We start from the raw sequence: 18,037 nt of genomic DNA on the forward strand, positions 1-18,037 counted from the left end.
CTATTCTGTGGCTGGCACTGTAAAAACAAACCAACCAACCCTTCTGACATTTTAGAATGTCACCTGGTGGGGAGCTGAGGTGGCGGAGGCTGGGCTCTGTCATCTTGTCTGGTTGGTCCTTTGGACACTGTGACATTCCACCCCCATGCTGCTTCCTTCTGTTTAAGGATTCCCTATGACGGGTGTTGAGGTTGTTTCAAATTTTTTGCAACTTTATTATTATTTTAATCCTAACCTGAGGATATTTTTTCCATTGCTTTTCAGAGAGTGGAAGGGGGAGAGAGAGAGAAACATCGATATGAGAGAGACACATCAATTGGTTGCCTCCCGCTTGTGTGTGACCAGGGCCACAGACTGGCGCCAGGGATTGAGCCTGCAATCGAGGTATGTGCCCTTGGCCGGAATCGAACCCAGGACCCTTCAGTCTGTGGGCCCACGCTCTAACCACTGACCCAAACTGGTTAGAGCACTACAGAGCTACTTTTAAAGTCAACAAAATTCCAGACACAAAAAGGATTCAGGGTCTAAAAAGTGCACACTATAAATACAAATCAGACTGACAGAGAAATCTGGGAAATGGGAGCTCAGGTGGGCAGCACCATCTCCAGGAACGCTGTCCAAGGGCAGCCCTGCTCCCACCAGGGCTCCAGGTGGACTCCCCGGGGACCTCCGCTCTCAGCCTTTGCGTTCCAAGCACCAGCATCTTAGGTTTCCCCGTGCCTATGTTGATGCACCACGGCACAGGTGGGCTCCACAGGACACAGGCATATACAGGGATGAAGAAGGTGCATGTGTGGGGGCCACTTTCTGTTTTCCTCTGGAGCACCCCTCCCACCCCCAGGAGTGTGCAACGCCGTTGGGGACCCCACGCACGAATGCATTCTTGGTATGCCTGGGGGTTAGGGCTGGCCGATGCCTTTAGATCCCACCCTCCTCCAGATATGGGCATGGGCTGGGGGTGGTTTCAGAACCCCTCTTCCTCCATGGGGCAGAGGTGGCAGGTGACTCATTACTCCTGACCCTCACCCTGACTACCAGGCCAGACCTCTCTCACTCCGGGGTCTTCAGCACCCCCCCCCCCATCTCACACCTGATCCCAGGGCCGGGCAGACAGAGGCACCCCGCACCCCAGTGACCGGTGGTGGTGCACCTGGACATCCCTTGGCCCAGGTGTGCTCCGGAAAGGCGGGCATCACCGAGGAAGGGAGCAGGGGTGCCCGGGAGGCTGGAGGTCCTCCAGCACTCAGAATGCCACGTGGGACCGCGCCCTCACTGGGAGCCGGGGGCACCCTCAGACGCGCCGACCTGGGCAGGGGCATGTGCACGCAGGAGACAGACCAAAGGTGATGCCCACGCAGGAACGCGGGAGCCCACCCGCCGGGCACCCTGCCAGAGCCCGGGCGTCCAGGAGGGTCCCCCCGCGAGCGCAGGCACTGGGTCCCCGCGGGGACGCTGCAGGCCGGGCGGCCGCCTCCGTCCCGCTGCAGAGACGGCGGAAAGGACGCGGCTTCGCGAGCCCGGGGGAGGAGCTGGGCTCCGAGCGGCCCCCGGGAGGACCTGCACCTGCAGCTCCGCAGGGGCCGCGGGCAAACTGGGGCCGCACCGGGGGCGCTCCGGGATCGCGAGTCCGATGCCTGAATCCACAGGGAGGGACCCTCGTCCGCGGGGCAGGCGTCTCGGCTCCCGGTTCGCGTCCCTGGGGAGGGACCGTGGACGGAGGAGAGGCGGGCGGGGCGGGGGCGGGGCTGGAGGACGGCGCGTGCGCCCGGCGCCGCTCCCGGCCCCGCCCCCAGGCCGCCGCGGCACGTGACCCGCGTTTGCGTAGTCAGGCGCGCACGCACGCACGCACGCACGCTCGCCAGCACGCACGCTCCGCGCACGCGCAGTCCGTGATCCGACCGCCGGCGCCGATCCCATGGCGTCCGAGCGGCTGCCGAGCCGGCCCGCCTGCCTCCTCGTGGCCAGCGGCGCCGCCGAGGGTGAGGCTCCGCGGGCGCGGCGGGGCGCGGCGGGCGCCGGGGGCCGCGCGGAGGGGCCGCGTGCAGCGCGCGCTGGCGGGAGGCCCGCCCACCCGGGGAGCCGAGCCCTGCCCTGGACGCGCAGTGCGGAGCTGTCCTCGGGCGGCTGCCGGGCGGGGGGATTCCGGGTGGCTCCCAGCGCCCGGAACCTGGGGTCCCCGCCCCCAGGGACGGCGGGGTCCAGGGCCTGGGAGGGGCACGGGCGTTCCCAGGCCGCGGCGGCTCCCACGGGCCTGGGTCGGCGGCCGCGGCTGAGGGAGGATGGGCCTCCTGGGCGGGCCCGGCCCGTGCTCTCCGGTCCCCGCGCTGCGTCCGGCCCCTTGGCGCACACCGGGGGCCAGGCGGCGTTGGGGAGGGGCTGTCCAGGCGGGTGGGGCGGGAGATGCTCGGGGACAGAGGACCCCGCGCCCTGCCTAGCGGTGGAGGTGCCGGGAGAGGCCGGCGTGGGGCTCCTGGGTGCGGCGTTGCCCGCGCGCTCACTCAGGGCCGGCAGGGTGGAAGTGAGCAGGTAAGGACACTGATACTGTCCTCAGCGCTTCCCAGGGCCTCACCTGTCTCCCCCCGTCACCGGGGGGAGTGATGAGCCCAAGGTCATAGCGCTGCAGGGGGAGGACCGGGCTTGGGGCCTGGGGTGGGTCTTGGAGCCTGGTCTGCTCAACTTCTGTAGCTGCACAGATGGGCCTGAACATCTGTCTCCCGCCCACCTGGACAGTCCCTCTCCACCCGCCTTCCTGTGACTGGAACCATAGCCCCCCCTCCATGAACAGGACCTTTGCTCCCTGGGAGTGGGCCTCAGTCGTCCCCCCCCCAACTCAGGGGAACCGTCCCTGTTGGTTTAGTCAGAGGGTGAGCTGAGTGTACGGGAACCACACACTTGGATTTGTCTTCTGGAAGGGCCTCTAGGACCAGGCTGGGGAGAGAGCCCACCGTCGGAGATGAGGGGCCAGCGGGGCAGTGGGGTGAGGTGGGGAAGGGGCTGCTCCTCAGGGTGGGTCTGGGACCAGGAGAAGCCCTGAGGTGTCTAGGCAGCCTCCTTGGGCGGGAGGGGCTGTCTTGCCCAGGGCTCACCCTGCATGTCCTTCTTGCAGGTGTGTCAGCCCAGTCCTTCCTCCACTGCTTCACACTGGCCAGTGCGGCCTTCAACCTGCAGGTGGCCACCCCTGGGGTAAGTCCAACCACCCCCTCTCCCACCTCTCTTTCTCGGGGGAGGCCCGGGGAGTGCTGTTGCTCCTGGGAGAAGTGGTGAGCCCAAGGCTGCTGTGACCCCGGAGGGATCTGGCTCAGGCTGAGGGGCCAGAACCCCATTGTCATTATGGGTGAAGGTCTGCACACGAGAGCAAGGACGGTGCAGACCTTCTGCCAGGAGGGCTTGCAACTCTTGACGGCAGGGGACTCAGGTCCAGCAGTGACATGATAAGTGTTTATCACTGCACGTTTCCAGTGTCACCCTGAGGTGGGTGGGTCCTTAGCTGCTTTGTAAGCAGGAGACAGGACCAGCAAGGGCGGGTGGGGTTGAAATGGAGCTCGGAGTGTGTTGAGCTCTGGTGAGGGGACTGGGCTGTTGCGTACCTTTGTCCCCGAGGGACTGCCATTGGTTCCCAGCCCCCATCAGTGTTTCTGAGCATCTCTGTGAGCCAGCAGGGGATGTCCTGTGCTGACCTCTTTGGCCTTGGGGCTCTGACAGGGGAAGACCATAGACTTTGTGGACGTGAACGAGAGCAATGCACGCTGGGTACAGGACTTCCGTCTCAAGGCCTACGCCAACCCTGCCAAGCTCGAGTCCATTGATGGTGAGGGCCCAAGACCTTGGAGGTTTGGGCATGTGGGGTTCTAGGAGGGTTTGTAGCCCTCACTATGCTCTCTCACTCTGCTCCTGGAGCTCCCAGGCCTTGCTGCCAAGTGCTGTGACTGCGCATGGCTGCCTCCTGTCCCGCCTCCTGGGCCCAGAGTTCCCCAGCTCCCCCAGGGGTGAGGTGGTGGGCACTTGGAGATATGGGAGGCAGGAATGGTGTGTGAGCTTTGGGAGCCTTATGTGGTGTAGGGAAAGTGAAAAGATTGGCGTCTGGTGGCAGGAGCAGAGGGGACTGACTGGCCCGTGGTCTCTCCCAGGTGCCCGGTACCACGCCCTCCTGATTCCCAGCTGTCCCGGGGCCCTGGTTGACCTGGCCAGCAGTGGGTCCCTGGCCCGCATCCTGCAGCACTTCCGCTTGGAGAGCAGTAGGTGACCCCTGGGCCTGGGTGTGTGGGGAGGGGCTTCACAAATAGGGAGGGGAAGCTCAGTGTGGGTGGCAGCTGCTGTGGGGTGCCGGGTTCAGGTCTTAGAGCTGGAAACAGCAGATCGCTTTAGATGTGGAGAGCCCAGTGATCCTGACAAATGAGAGTCAAGTTTACTCAGCTGTCTCACATGAGGGTGGGCACTCTTCCCCCACCTCTGTTTGGCACCCCTGCGGGCCCTCTGCCTGGCCCCCTTGGGAGTGAGCGGGCAGGATGCTGGCTTTGTTCCTGGTGGGAAAGCTTGGCGTCCAGGCTTGGGGCTGTGGCCAGCAGGGGCTGGGAGAAAGGCCGCTCTGTGGAGACCTGGCCTGCTGCCCTGATCTGCTTGGGCTGTGGTGCGCATGTCTGCTGGGTGGGGGTGGGACGCTCATTGGGGACCAGCAGACAAAAACCCAGGCTCCACACAGTGTCCTTTGTCGGTGAGAACGGGGCCTCCTGTCCTCACCGGACAGGCAATGATTGTTCCTGGCCACCTCAGCCGTGGGAACGCACTTGTGCCAGGCAGCCTCTGGGTGGGAGGCCCAGAGCCAAGGCAAGCGCTCAGCAGGGCGGGGGCACTGCCCCTGGAGGCCAGGGGACAGAAGGAGGGCTCAGCCCCCTTCCCACTGTGTTGGGAGGAGGGACGTTTCCAGGTGGGCTGCCGCTCTGTGATGGTGGTGGCATCCAGTGATGGTGGTGCCATGAGATGTTTGCTGTCAGAGGTCGAGTCCGGGCCTGGAGCAGGACAGGCTGTTCTGAGAGGGGCAGGGGGGCAGTGGGAGCAGTGTTCCTGGGTTGGCAAGTAGACCTACGGTGCCCTCGTGACTCCTCATGTACTTGTTTCTCAGGCGCCAGAAATTGAGATTTGAGCTGGAAACAGCCTGTTTGTGAAGCAGCTTGCCATGTTTTGGGCAGGGAAGGTGGGGGCAGCGGCCTCCAGGAGTTCTTCTGTGGGGGGTGCTGGGAGAGGGGCCAGGCTGGGTCCAGGACCTCAGGCCCTACTTCACCTGCTGCTTTCAGAGCCCATCTGTGCTGTTGGCCACGGCGTCGCCGCCCTGTGCTGTGCCACCGAGGACAGGTCCTGGGTGTTCCAGGGCTACAGCCTGACCGGGGTGAGTGCAGCATGGAGTGGGTCCCAGGCAGTGGTCAGGCCTGGAAGCACAGGGACATCTGGGTCCCTGTGGGGGTCCACGGTCCCTCTGTCAGGGGTGAGTCACTTGTCCAGAAGGCACCAGGCTTGCATTTGTCTGTTGTCTGCTGTTCTCTCACTCCCCTCTCTGCTGATATTCTGGAGGGCCCTGGTCAGGCTGTGGGTGAGGGACAGATTCTGCCTCACCCAACCCTCGCAGCCTGGGTTTGCTGAACCGGCTGTGGCTGTGGGAAGAGCGGGGTGCGGGGCCAGTTTGCTTTTGTGCCTGACTGGAAGGAAGGGCTCCACTGGGTGGAGGGCCTGGACTTAGGGAGGGGCCTGGCTGGTGGGCATTCACAGGCTGGGAGCTGCGGCTGGCCTGGTCCCAGGTCCAGGTCCAGGTGAGGACTGGAAAGGAGAGGAGCGTGGGCAGCCATGACCCCCACCCCACAGGCCAGCTGGCTCTGTGTTCTCCTCCAGGCCTTTCCATCACTGCAGGGCTTTGCTCGTGCTGGGCACCCATGTGCCCTGATGCTGGGGGAGGGGGTGACAGCCCTCCCCCCACTGCAGGCTGGTCACCCCTGGAAGCCCCACAGTAGAAGGGCCTTCCCCTGGGGTTTAAGTCATAGAGCAGTGATGTACACCCCCAGCCCCACAGGGCTTGTGCCTGCCTGACCCCGAGGTGGTGCTCCCTTTCCCTACAGCCCTCCGTGTATGAGCTTGTCAGGGCACCTGGCTTTGCCCACCTGCCTCTCATTGTGGAGGACTTTGTGAAGGATGCAGGCGCCAACTTTAGTGGTGAGCTTGGGGGCCTTACAGGTGATGGGTGGGGGCCACATTGGCTAGACAGTCTCCTAGAGCTGAGCACCCAGTGGACCTCGGTGGCTGGCTGCTCTGAAACCTGGGCAGGCTGACCACAGTCCACCTGGCGCTCACAGCCCCAAGAGAGTGGGTGGGGTGGGTCTGGGCATGACTGCCTGTGTCGCTGCCTGAAGCCTGTGCTCTTGGGTCTCCTGCAGCCAGTGAGCCTGACGCTGTGCATGTCGTGCTGGACCGCCACCTTGTCACGGGCCAGAACACGAGCTCCACCGTCCCTGCTGTGCAGAACTTGCTCTTTCTCTGCGGCAGCCGGTGAGGGGCCATGGGCCATGGGTGTTAGGCGGGCTTCTGACTTGTGGTCAGTCCGTTTGCTGGGCCATGTTTCCTGTGATGGCTGGTGCTGGTGCCCGGGCCTTGACCTGGTCTTGTCCTGCAGGAAGTGACTCGCTCCCCCACTGAGCCAGCCTGCCAGTGGAAGCCCCGCCTCCAGACGGCCCAGGTGTCCCCAGAGGCAGCTGGACTCAGGCCTCCAAGGACCCTGCCTCTGTGACAGCTCCTGAGAGTGACTTCGTACCCTGACCGTGCCTGTTGGGAGTGTGGAAGCCTCCAGGAGTCAGCCCTGAGGGATGTCAGGTCTTGCCGGGGTTGGAGGCTGAGGGTGCTGAACTGGCCACCAGGTGGGGCTCAGATTCCACGTTGAGCAGTCCATGGAGAGCTGGTACCCAGTGAATCAGCTGTGGGTGTGCCAGGGTGGAGTCGTGGCCCCTCTGGTTTTCCTGCACCAGCACTGGGGGTCTCCCTCTGCCTGTCCTGTACACCCACCTCAGGGAGCAGAGGCCAAACATCCCTGGGAGCCAGGATGATTGTGCTGGCTGGGCAGTGACAGGCCGGGGTGAGGGCTGTGCCCAGGCTGGTCTGCTGTCCCCCAGCCCTTCCAGTGTTGGTTGGCTTTGTGGAGAGTGCCAGCTGGCTGGAGCTTGTCAGCACTTTTGACTTGGGTCAGAGGTGAAGGAGAATGCGTCTTATTGTGGTCACAGCTCCAGGGCCCCCAGACTTGCCCCAGTTTCAACCCCTGCCTGCGGGTAAGCATGTTGGCCTGGCCATCAGCCATCTGCTGGTTTCACCACATGGTGATGGCTGGCTGCACAGAAGCTCAAGATCCACCTTAGGGGTAGTGTCTGTATTACCCATAAAGAGTTGAGAACACCTGCTGAAGGCTTTTTTTTGTAAATACGTTTTTATTGATTTCAGAGAGAGCGAGGGAGATAGAAACATCATTGATGAGAGAGAATCATTCATCAGCTGCCTCCTGCACGTCCCCTACTGGGGATCAAGCCTGCAACCCAGGCCTGTGCCCTGACTCGGAATCGAACCAGTGACCTCCTGGTTTATAGGTCCACACTCAACCACTGAGCCTTATGCCTGGGCTTCCCAAAGGCTTCTCATTGGCCACAGCTACTCCATGCTCAGATTAGGAGCCTGTTTCCTGGGCAGCCTCTGGGTCAAGGCTCTGCTCCCTGCAGTTTAGTCCCCGATCCTGGGTGAGGGGCTGGGGGTCACTCAGGAGGCTTGGAGGAGAGAGAAAGCCCAAGGAGTAGGCAAGGGTGGGTTTAGAGCCTGGTTTCCCCTGCCCGTGTCTTTTGGGATTTCCCCACATGCCCAGGGGTGTTTAAAACAGACCCCAACGTCCACCCCAGGCAACAGTGCAGGGACGTTCACAGCAGCGCTGTTCACGGGAGTGGGTGGACACGACTGCAGTCCCATGAATGAATCCTGTCAACCGGCAGCATTACTGCCACATGGTGGACATTTGGCCATAAAAGCACAAAGTCCTGCCACACCCTGCCACATAGGCAGACCTTGAGAACATGCTGAGTGAGAAAAACCAAAGGGCCGTGTGTGTGGCCAGTTATGTGGCATATCTAGAAAGTCCAATGGCTTGTTTGTGGTGGGAGCGGGGCCGTGGACGTGTCTCCTTGGGGGGGACTTCTAAAGCTGGATGCTGGTTGCCACACACCCCGAGCACTAACACTGTCTTGTCAGGCGTATATGTAGTCCCTAGGGCTGGGAGGCACCCAGCAGAGGTGGGGTCATAGCCCCCACCCACCACTCTTGGACACCCAGCTGGACCCCTTTGCTTCACAGTAGCCCTCTTAACATCCTGGATGGGCTGGGCCAGGCCCAGCCAGGGCACTCAAGGTGGCACAGCCCACAGTGGGGCCTGTCCCTGGGGCCCTTGAAAAGGGTGGTGGCCACTCCAGAAGTACCAGGACCCTGCTGCTTTGACTGGAGTAAATGGGGATGTAGCCCTGCCTACCTCCAGTGGCTGGGGCCTGGTGTCCCTGTGGGAAGCTCTGGAGAAAAGGTGGCCAGATGAATTATCAGAGAAAGCCTCCCAGGTGGGGAGGACAAGGTTCCCTGCTGACCCTCAGGTGTAGCCAGCACAGTGTCTCAACAGGTGAGTCTGGACACACGTTTCTGCCCACACAGGCTTGGAACGGGCAGGTGGGACACATGTGGCCCCTCATCCTGCTCCCTGGGCACTGCACTCTCACCCTGCCCTGCTGCGTTCTAGGAACAGAGGCTGGCCATTCAGGAGGGAGGGGTCACCTCATCAGTCCACCTGTCACCACCCCAAGCTCCTCCCAGTACAGCCTGTGGTGCTGCAAAGTCTAAACGGTGCCATAAGTGTCTTCACAAAGTTGTGCCATGCCCACTCCAGGTTTCAGGGGTGTGGACATCTGGGTTTAATGGGCCAGTGCTACTGTGCTGTGCCCACCAGGTGGCGATACTGGCCTGCACAGGAGCCTGGTCTTCCTGGCCAGTGCCTCAGCCCCAGTAGCCACACAGGGCAGCATGTGCACAGCCCAGGACCCCACCCCCAAACCCCTGGCACAGCCCAGGGGTCTGGGGGCCATCACAGGATCTGGGCACAGGAAGAGTGCAAGTGGGTCCCCACCCAGCAGTGGGCAGGCAGTGTTGCTCATGCCAGGGTAGATGCCTGTGTTGCCCGCCTGGGGCCCTTCTGGGGGTCGACCCAGCCCTGTCTAGGCTGGGCCCAGGCTGCTGTGGATGGAGGGGGCAGCTGATGCCTAGGGGGTGGAGTCTAGAAATGAAGCACAGCAGAGAAAACATGACTGCTTTAATGCATTAGGCAAAGTTACATAAAATCAGAAATCTATGATCTGTCCCTGCTCCCAGCGGTAAAAAATGATTAGTCACCAGATGTGTAATCAGACCCAAATTCAAAGCCAACACTCATCTGTGGCCCGGCCTTGGGCTATTTTCCATTCTCTGTGCTGAACATTCGGTCCTAGAAATGGACAGAGGGGCCAGGAAAGGTGTGTCAGGTTACCCTCTGCAGGTCCATGCCACTGACAAGGCCCTCAGTGGGCCCTAGGATCTCTCGGGGCGGCACACCCAGGGTCCCACAGAAAGTGCCCACTCTTCCAACCTTGCCCCAGGGCACTCACCGCCAGCATCCGCTCCAGCTTCACGGCATCGGCAGCAAACTTCCGGATCCCATCCGAAAGCTTCTCCACGGCCATCTGGTCCTCATTGTGCAGCCAGCGGAAGGCCTTCTCGTCCAGGTGGATCTTCTCCAGGTCACTGGCCTGGGCTGGGGGTACAGGCGGCAGGGCCCTCCATATTTGCCCGCACCCGTGATCCCACCCAAGGCCCAGATTGAGCTGCCTTGTGCCCTCCCAGCCCTTGTATCCGCATGGCTCCTGGTGCAGGTGGGCCCCTGCAGCCTGGCTCAGCCCTGCAGCTGCCCCCCCTCCCAATCACCCACACCTCTGGTGACCTAGGTGCAGGCGCTGGGGCCTTACCAGCCTTGGCTGAGAGTGTAGGCACCAGCTTGCTGTTGTCCTTGAGCAGCTCCCCCAGGAGCTTGGGTGAGATGGTGAGGAAGTCACAGCCGGCCAGTGCCTTAATCTCGCCCGTGTTGCGGAAGGAGGCGCCCATGACAATGGTCTTGTAGCCAAACTTCTTATAGTAGTTGTAGATCTTGGTGACACTCTTCACTCCTGGAGGCCATGACCCAGGCAGTTACTGGGCACCCACCACCCACTGTTCTGCCCACCCAGACCTGCCCCGTGTCTCAAAGGGCTACTCACCAGGGTCCTCCTGAGGCTCATAGGATTTCTTGTCCGTGTTGGCCACATGCCAGTCGAGGATGCGCCCCACAAAGGGGGAGATGAGTGTCACGCCCGCCTCGGCGCAGGCCACAGCCTGGGCGAAGGAGAAGAGCAGCGTCATGTTGCAGTGGATGCCGTGTCGCTCCTCTAGCTCCCTGTGGAGATTTTTTTTATCAAACCCACATTTCCAAACAGAGGCAAGAGCGGTCCCCAGAGACAAGACACAGTGCTTGTCTCCAGCCAACACCAGCACTGGGGACCCCAGTCCCTCACGTCAGCACAGGACTGCCTGGGGTTGGACACCATGGAGCCATCTCTCTGACCACAGCGCTATCCTACTGTCTCACCTAGAGCCACAGCCTCCTGCCCACTCTCACCCTTCCCAGGCCACCCTGCAACAGCCCCATCTCCACCATGACATACTGGGGCTGAATCCTGACAGGGCAATGGCCATCCTGTCACGTGGCCGGGGCATGGGCTGTGACAGCTGAACCTCTGCTCAGGTCCCTCCTGCCACAAATTACCACCACGGGACAGTTTCAGAAGGGCCTCCATTGTGTGGCCATGTGGGGGTGGTCAAGAGCCCACACTCACACTGGGCATTGGCAGAAGGCACATCAGAGTGGGTAACAGATGACCCAGATATGTGCCCATGAGAAATGACACAACGTCCACACCAAAACTTGTACCTGAGCATCACAACTGCGTCACCCAAGAGCCCCAGAGGTGGGGACAGCCACGTGTCCACCCAGGGTGAAGGGACACAGACACAGAAAATGCAGTGTGTGGACAATGGAACATTTGCCTTGAAAGGAAGGCAGCCCTGACAACATGCCAAGGGAGGAGGCCACATGTTGTAGGGCTCCGCCTGGATTGTGTCTTCCAGAAAGTGACATGCAGAAACAGAGTGGAGGGTGGTCACCGGGTGGGAGTGGAGCAGACACAAGGTTCCTAGACACAGCTGTTCCCTCTGGGCTGCTGGTGAGACCACAGAGGGCCGATTCCAGTCCTCACAGCTCTCCCACATGGGGCGCATGTTGGCATAAAATGATCTGTCTTTACAACCCATGGGTGTGAGCATGCCTGATAAGGACGGGCGGGTGACATTCCTGTGGGTCTCATGGGTCACTTGTTTCTGAGGGTCACTGAGCAGGACCTTGGGATCCGGCCTTGGACACGTGGCTGTCAGCTGGTTCACCTGGACCACGGGCCCCACGCCCTGAAATGGGGAGACACTTACTTTCCAGCCTGAATTCCTTCCCAGGTGGACGACAACTTTATCAGAATCCGGTCCTTGCTGACCCCGACAGCCTTGTAGAGCTCGATGAGGTGCTTGGCTCGGGCCACCATGGCGTCCTTGTCAAAGGAGAGCCTGTAAGAGCCAGGGGGCTGCAGTGAGGGGACAAGCCAGCAGCGGGTGCCCTGGCTTGGAGCAACATAGAGCCCCACCTCCAGATCGCCTTCCTTCCTGGGGCTCACTGAGCCCAGCCGGAGCAGACTGCAACGCAGGGAGCAGGGAGCACTCACCCAGGACTGCGGGCCCAGCAGCCCCGCCCCCACCCCACCCTTACCTCGCATCTACTTCTGTGGACACACGGCCTGGAATCTTCTTTAGTATTTCTGCTCCAAACAGCACATAAAGTTTGTCAATAGCATTTTGAATCTGTTCCTCTTGTGACCTGAAATTCAAGGGGAAAATGGGTCAGTACTTGTTAGGTTAGTGCACAGGGCTCGACGAAACAAATTCTGTTGTTCCTTTGTGAGGATCCTTTCACTCCATCTTTCTTAAAAATGTTTTTTATCATGGTAAAGTATACAGAGCAGAAAATGGACCACCTGAACCACCTCTAACTGCACAGCTCAGAGCATTAAGCACGTTGGCTCACAGCGAGGTGCAGCCGTCACCACCTCCCCTTCCAGAACTGCCACCTTCCCCAACTCAATCCCTCCATCTTTGGGCAGGTGAGAAAATCATCTCTTTGGAGCTGCCTGGGCAGACGAGTAAAGTGCACACAGAAGGGTCTCAGGCCAGCATGTCATGGTCAACAGTGAGGCAGTTGGACCAGGGCGGAGGTCCTGTGAGTGCTGAAGGCACCCCCAACTCCAGGAGCACCGAGGCCTCACTGATACACGGGGGGGGGGTGCACGGTGGAAGGCGGGGCAGACGCCCACACACCACCCGAGTGTCCCAGCAGGGGCCACAGTTCCCTGAAGACACTGTTCTCAGCTGTGCATGACGACCCTGCTGAAAATGTGAAATGACACCTAGGAAAGGCAAATTTATGAAGACTGCCTCAGCGTGGTGGCCTGGAGGAGGGGGCAGGGACTGACCACAGGGGCAGCAGGGAACATCCTGGGACTGGATGGCAGCAATGGCTATGCCACAGCATAAACCTCCCCAAGAAACTGGACTGTGCAACTAAGACAGTGACTTTTACTCCAAGAAAGCTGTTACAGGACATCAACAAAAAAAGACATCTAATGACAGAAAGCAGGTCAGTGGCTGCCAGGGCTGGGCCCCTGGCAGGGAAGGGGAGCTTAGATGCTGCAGGTGCTCTGCACCCTGACTGCTTCTGTGCACAGGCTCCGAGCTGCACACTGGCTTCGTGGAAACACCACTTTGGCAAAGCTGATGAAAACACATTTAAAAGGCATGTCTCTTGAGCGCAAGACAGCTGAGAACTAACTCAGTGAGGGAGACGCATGGACTCGCCTGGGCCCACGGATGCCCCTCAGCCTGCAGCCTGCAGCTGTACCTTGTGTCCCCAGCAGCACTCACCCGCCCAGCTTCTGGCCGTAGGCGATCGCCTCCTCCACCAGCTCCTGGTAGGCGGGCATCTGCGCAGCTGCCAGGATCAGGGAGGGGTTGGTGGTGGCATCCTGTGGCTTGTACTCATCGATGGCTAGAGAGGTAATTTTGGAAAGCAGGAAAGTAAGTGGAGGCTTGCCTCCACCCTGAAATCTGTGACCCATCCCCTCTAAGCCCTAAACACGCAGAGTCCAGTGTTTTCCGAGTCGAGGTACAGCCACACTTCCCACACACGTCCCTCCCCACCCTGGAAGGCTGGCCACGGGGCAGCTGTTTGCACAAAGATAAAATCACCAACAAGACTAGCACCGGAGCCCTAGCTGGTTTGGCTCTGTGGTTAGAGCGTCAGCCACGGACTGAAGGGTCCCAGGTTCAATTCTGGCCAATGGCACGATGTGTCTCTCTCTCTTTGAAAAGCACTGGAAAAAATATCCTCGCGTGAGGATTTTTAAAAAACCCTAGCGCCAGAGACGGAGGGTGCCCCAGAGACAGGTGCCCTGCGAAGGCTGACTTCCAGTGTTGGGTGGGAGGGAGGCAGCTGGCAGAGTTCAGCAGAGGGTGTGCGCACCCTGCTTCCACACGGCGCCAGCGGCAGGGGCTGGACACGGTGATCGAAGAATGCTTTCTGTCTCTAAACCACTCTCTACCCAACACACAAGTTCTTGCTAGGTAGCCAAGCTAGGAATCCCAGGAGACCATGGGGCTTAACCCGGGGTCTTGCTGACGGGCCGTCTAAGGAGCACAGAGGAGTGCAGAGCAGCCAGAGGGCAAATTATTATTTTCAGAGAGTCCTTAATGACAAAACTATGGAGATGGACAGATTAGGGGCTGGCGGGAACAGGGAGGAGCGCTCAGGAGACGGGCAGCTGTGTCCTAACTGTCTGGGGAACACATAACCCTATGGTGCTGGCGCCAAGTTCCTGGTTCTGCTATCACACCCCAGCCACCTAGGATGTGACCACTGCGGGGAGCTGGCCAAGGACTCACGGGGCTCAAGGGGCTGGTTTTGCAACTTCCTGTCTGTTTCAAAGCAGCAGGTTAAGAAGAAGTGCTCTGGAGTGGTGCTGTGCAGGTGCAAACACCCTCAGCCGAGGCACCGGGGACAGTGCCTTTCCTCCTAGTTGTGCCCCGATGGAGCTGACGTTTAGCAAAATTAAAAGACCCATCTGGGATTCAACAGATGGGCTTCAGGTCCAGGGACCCTCAAAGTAAATGCAAAATTGGGAGGGGCCCTGCTCTAGGCAGAGTGTCCAAGGCTTTGATTATATTTGCAGAGGCCTACAACCCCCCCAAAGGTAAGGACCTTCACTTCATCAAAAGACGAGTCTGGCCGGTGTGGCTCAGGGGTTAGCGTCCTCCCCAGCACCGAAATCGGAGGCTCAGCTCCCCGCAGGGCACTTGCCTGGGGTGCGGGCTCGATCCCTGGGGGCCTGCGCAGGAGGCCGCCAATCCATGTTGCTCTCTCATCGATGTTTCTCTCTCTCCCTCTCTCTCTAAAAAAATAAAAGTAAAATAACCACAAAACCGAAGGCCCACAACTGCCTGCCAGCATTTATGGGTATACAGTACCACCTAATGGATTCTTATAGAGTTAATATTCATTCAAAAGTAAAAAATGTCAGTGTTTGGGTTTAGATATTTCTAAAAAGAAAAGAGGAAGTGGGGGGAGGCAAGCATTCCCCAGGCGGAGGAACAGACCCGGCGGCGGGAAGCAGCCCAGACCCGGGAGAGGCGGGGCTCGAGGTCTGCGGGGCGGGGTGCGGAGGAGACCCCGACTCCGCGGGGGGCAGGCGCCGCTGGGAAGCCCCGGCCGTCGGGGGTGCCGTCGGGGGTGCCGTCCCCCCGGGCGAGCCTCGGGCCGGCCCCCAGGGGGCGGGCGGGCGCCTTACTCGGCCCGCAGGGCTCTGCCGGCCACGAACTGCTCCCCAAACGCGCTTACTCACGGCCAGCAACGCGGACGACGCCCGTTTCTCAAGTCACCATGAGACAGCACAAGGGCGGGGCGTCCCCCGCGAACCCCGCTCTTCCCGCGGGGGCGGGGCTGAGGGTGCACCGCGGGCCCCGAGCCCGTCCTCGCGACGAGCGGTTCGGACCAGGAGGGGGGGCGTCACCCCGACCCTCCGCCTCCCCGTCAGCGCCCGGCTCCGGCCTCGCAGCCTCCCGCCCCGCCCCCGCCCCGGGCGGTCTCGCGGCCGCCACCTGCCCCACCCGCACCCCCACCCGCACCCTCACCCCACCCCCACCCCCGGGCAGGGCGCGGGGCGCGGGGCGTGCGACAGGCGGCGTCAGAGCGGGTTCGGGTCGTTCTGGGCCCGGCCCCAAGTCGCGTCCTGCTCAGCGGTCAGCACTCGCTGGACAGAACCGCCCGGTGCAGCCTCGGCCGCGGGACCGGCTGCGGGTCCGCCTCGGACCCTCCCCGCCCCGGAGCCCTCAGGGCCCGACCCGCGGGCGGCGCGCACGGGCGGCGGGGGCGCCCTCGGGGCGGGCGGGGCTCGCGCTCTGCGCCCCGCTCCCGGCCGCCGCCCTCCCGCCCTCTGGCCCGGCCGCCCCGGGCCCCCGTGTCCCCCCCGTGTCCCCCCCGTGTCCCCCCGGGAGCGGGGCAGCCGGACGGCGGGGCCCGGAGCTCGGCAGCGGGGCTCCCCCTCGGCGCCCGCGCACCGCACGGCCCCGCCCGCGCCCGCGCCCGCGCCCGCGCCCGCGCCCGCGCCGCACCGTGGAAGTCGCCCGTGTCGGCCACCACGGTGGTGACCCGCTTGAGCTGGTCCAGCGCGCTCTCCATCCTCTGCCGCTTCACCGGGGAGCCCGACATGGCGCGGCGGCTGCGGCGGCGAGGCCCACAATGCCCCGGGCGCAGGCCCCGCCCCCCGCCGCCGGCCAATCCGAGGACGAGGCCCCGCCCCCTGGAAGCCCCGCCCCGTCCGGAGGCCCCGCCCCGCCCGGCGGCCCTGCTGCGGGGTCCGGTAGGGATCCGGGTCGGCTCGGGGTCGGGGTCGGGGTCGGCTCGGGGTGGGCTCGGGGTCGGGGTCGGCTCGGGGTCGGGTCGGGGTCGGGGTCGGGGTCGGGTCGGGGTCGGGTCGGCTCGGGGTCGGCTCGGGGTCGGGGTCGGGTCGCGGTCGGGGTCGGCTCGGGGTGGGCTCGGGGTCGGGTCGGGGTCGCGGTCGGGGTCGGGTCGGGGTCGGGGTCGGGTCGGCTCGGGGTCGGCTCGGGGTCGGGGTCGGCTCGGGGTCGGGTCGGGGTCGGGTCGGCTCGGGGTCGGATCGGGGTCGGGGTCGGGGTCGGCTCGGGGTCGGGGTCGGGTCGGGGTCGGGTCGGGGTCGGGTCGGCTCGGGGTCGGCTCGGGGTCGGGTCGGGGTCGGGTCGGGGTCGGGGTCGGGGTCGGGTCGGGGTCGGGTCGGGGTCGGGGTCGGGTCGGCTCGGGGTCGGCTCGGGGTCGGGGTCGGCTCGGGGTCGGCTCGGGGTCGGGTCGGGGTCGCGGTCGGGGTCGGGTCGGGGTCGGGGTCGGGTCGGATCGGGGTCGGGGTCGGCTCGGGGTCGGGTCGGGGTCGGGTCGGCTCGGGGTCGGCTCGGGGTCGGGGTCCCGGCCCCGCGCGGTCGCGGGTGAGACGCGCGCACGACGCCTGGAGAAGAGCGGGCGGCCGGCCCGGCGCAGTCTCCCGCCGCCCTCGGGGCCCCGCTTCCCGCCCCTGGGGGAGCCGCCCTCGGGGCCCCGCGCCCTGCTCCCCTCCGCCTGGCCGCCCCCTGGGCCCAGACGTGCTCCCACTTCCCGAAGGCGGGGCGGCGGGAGACCAGGCCTGTGGTTTCGGGGTCACCTGCGGACCCAGAGCCACGGGGACCCCCCGCCCGGGGTGCTGGGCCCCGCCCTCTGAGCAGCACCGGGCCCGGGTCCGCGTCTGGCGAGAACGTTCCCGGGGGCGGGGGGGTGGGGGGGCGCTGACCCCGGTCAGCGGGGAGCCGAGGGAGGGGCCGGGGGGGGGGGGCTCGCGGGCCTGGGGCTGGCCTGTGGGACCCCGGCGCCCGCCTCCCTGGGCAGCTGGGGGGCAGAGGGTGAGACTGCGCAGGCTTCTCCGCACTTTGGGGGTTCACTGTGAGGGGAGCAGGGCCCTGGTGTGGGGAGAAATGACCAGTGTTTGTGGCTCGCAGCAGGAGAAGGGCCGGCTCAGCCCGGCCCTGGTGGACGGGGGCTGGGGCCCAGGGCACTCTCCCAAGGGTGGCCTTTGTCACCCGCCAGGATGTCAGTATGTCAGGGACGAGCGGCTGACCTGGGCACAGACGGGGCAGGAGGGCAGACTGGCACAGAGGCCCTGCTGGCCGCTCCCCTTTTTCAGGGTGTCTGAGGAAGCAAGTCCAGGAGCTGAGAGGGGAGGACTGGGGGGCAGGAGGGACAGGGTGTGAGGCCAGCACCCAGGGGAGGGCCGGGGAGGGCCAGTGAGATTCGGCCGACCTGGGTGTGGCCTGTGGGTTTAGCCACCTGTTCCTCCTGCTCCTCTGGCCGGTGTGGGAAGGGTGATGGGGTTTGGGCCCCGGCAGGTGCCCGGACAGAGGCCACCAGCTGAGGCAGGGAGCGGAGCTGGGCCCGGGCAGCAGGCCTGGGGAAGGTGTTGGGTGGGGTGGTTGAGTCAGGCGGACAAGCACAGGACAAAGGTCTCCAAGGGCCCAGTGTGGGAACCCCACCCACAGCCTGCGCTCCGCCCACAGACCATGTGGGTTTAAAGGCTCAGTCAGGCCCTGCTGGTGTGGTTCAGTTGGCTGAGCGTCACCCCGGGCACCAAAAGGTCACTGGTTCAATCCCAGGTCGGGGCGCAGGCCTGGGTTGCAGGCTCCATCCCCAGTCAGGGGCGTGCAGGAGGCAGGCGATCAGTGACTCATCATT

General features: G+C 63.3%; 2 protein-coding genes across 3 annotated transcripts; one reads left to right on the forward strand and one right to left on the reverse strand.

Moving 5' to 3' along the window:
- The first annotated feature begins 1,915 nt into the window (after window positions 1-1,915).
- GATD1 (glutamine amidotransferase class 1 domain containing 1) lies at window positions 1,916-9,209 on the forward strand. Of its 2 annotated transcripts, XM_087822098.1 has the most exons (8): window positions 1,916-1,979; window positions 3,107-3,183; window positions 3,703-3,808; window positions 4,128-4,235; window positions 5,292-5,383; window positions 6,105-6,198; window positions 6,420-6,531; window positions 6,656-9,209. In XM_087822098.1, the coding sequence occupies exons 1-8, from the start codon at window positions 1,916-1,918 to the stop codon at window positions 6,660-6,662; spliced, it is 660 nt and encodes a 219-aa protein (XP_087678224.1). In that variant the 3' UTR covers window positions 6,663-9,209. The 2 variants fall into 2 exon arrangements, with proteins under 2 accessions (XP_087678224.1, XP_087678225.1); XM_087822099.1 differs by lacking the exon at window positions 6,656-9,209 and having other exon boundaries at window positions 6,420-6,535.
- A 137-nt stretch (window positions 9,210-9,346) lies between these two features.
- TALDO1 (transaldolase 1) lies at window positions 9,347-15,988 on the reverse strand. Its single transcript, XM_087822097.1, has 8 exons — window positions 15,880-15,988; window positions 13,138-13,261; window positions 11,930-12,037; window positions 11,599-11,730; window positions 10,338-10,513; window positions 10,050-10,247; window positions 9,693-9,838; window positions 9,347-9,532 (listed from the first exon to the last, which is right to left on the reverse strand). The coding sequence occupies exons 1-8, from the start codon at window positions 15,974-15,976 to the stop codon at window positions 9,500-9,502; spliced, it is 1,014 nt and encodes a 337-aa protein (XP_087678223.1). The 5' UTR covers window positions 15,977-15,988; the 3' UTR covers window positions 9,347-9,499.
- Between the last annotated feature and the right edge of the window lie 2,049 nt (window positions 15,989-18,037).

This window comes from Miniopterus natalensis, chromosome 11 (genome assembly GCF_054644295.1).
Source record: "Miniopterus natalensis isolate mMinNat1 chromosome 11, mMinNat1.hap1, whole genome shotgun sequence".
Taxonomy (NCBI): Eukaryota; Metazoa; Chordata; class Mammalia; order Chiroptera; family Miniopteridae; genus Miniopterus; species Miniopterus natalensis.

Coding starts and splice junctions, on each gene's coding strand:
- TALDO1 (XM_087822097.1), bottom strand. CDS start 15,976: ATGTCGGGCTCCCCGGTGAAGCGGCAGAGGATGGAGAGCGCGCTGGAC. Junction 13,262..15,879: donor CGACACGGGCGACTTCCACG/GTGCGGCGCGGG, acceptor TTACCTCTCTAG/CCATCGATGAGTACAAGCCA. Junction 9,839..10,049: donor TACACTCTCAGCCAAGGCTG/GTAAGGCCCCAG, acceptor CTGTACCCCCAG/CCCAGGCCAGTGACCTGGAG.
- GATD1 (XM_087822098.1), top strand. CDS start 1,916: ATGGCGTCCGAGCGGCTGCCGAGCCGGCCCGCCTGCCTCCTCGTGGCC. Junction 3,184..3,702: donor TGCAGGTGGCCACCCCTGGG/GTAAGTCCAACC, acceptor GGGCTCTGACAG/GGGAAGACCATAGACTTTGT. Junction 3,809..4,127: donor CAAGCTCGAGTCCATTGATG/GTGAGGGCCCAA, acceptor GGTCTCTCCCAG/GTGCCCGGTACCACGCCCTC.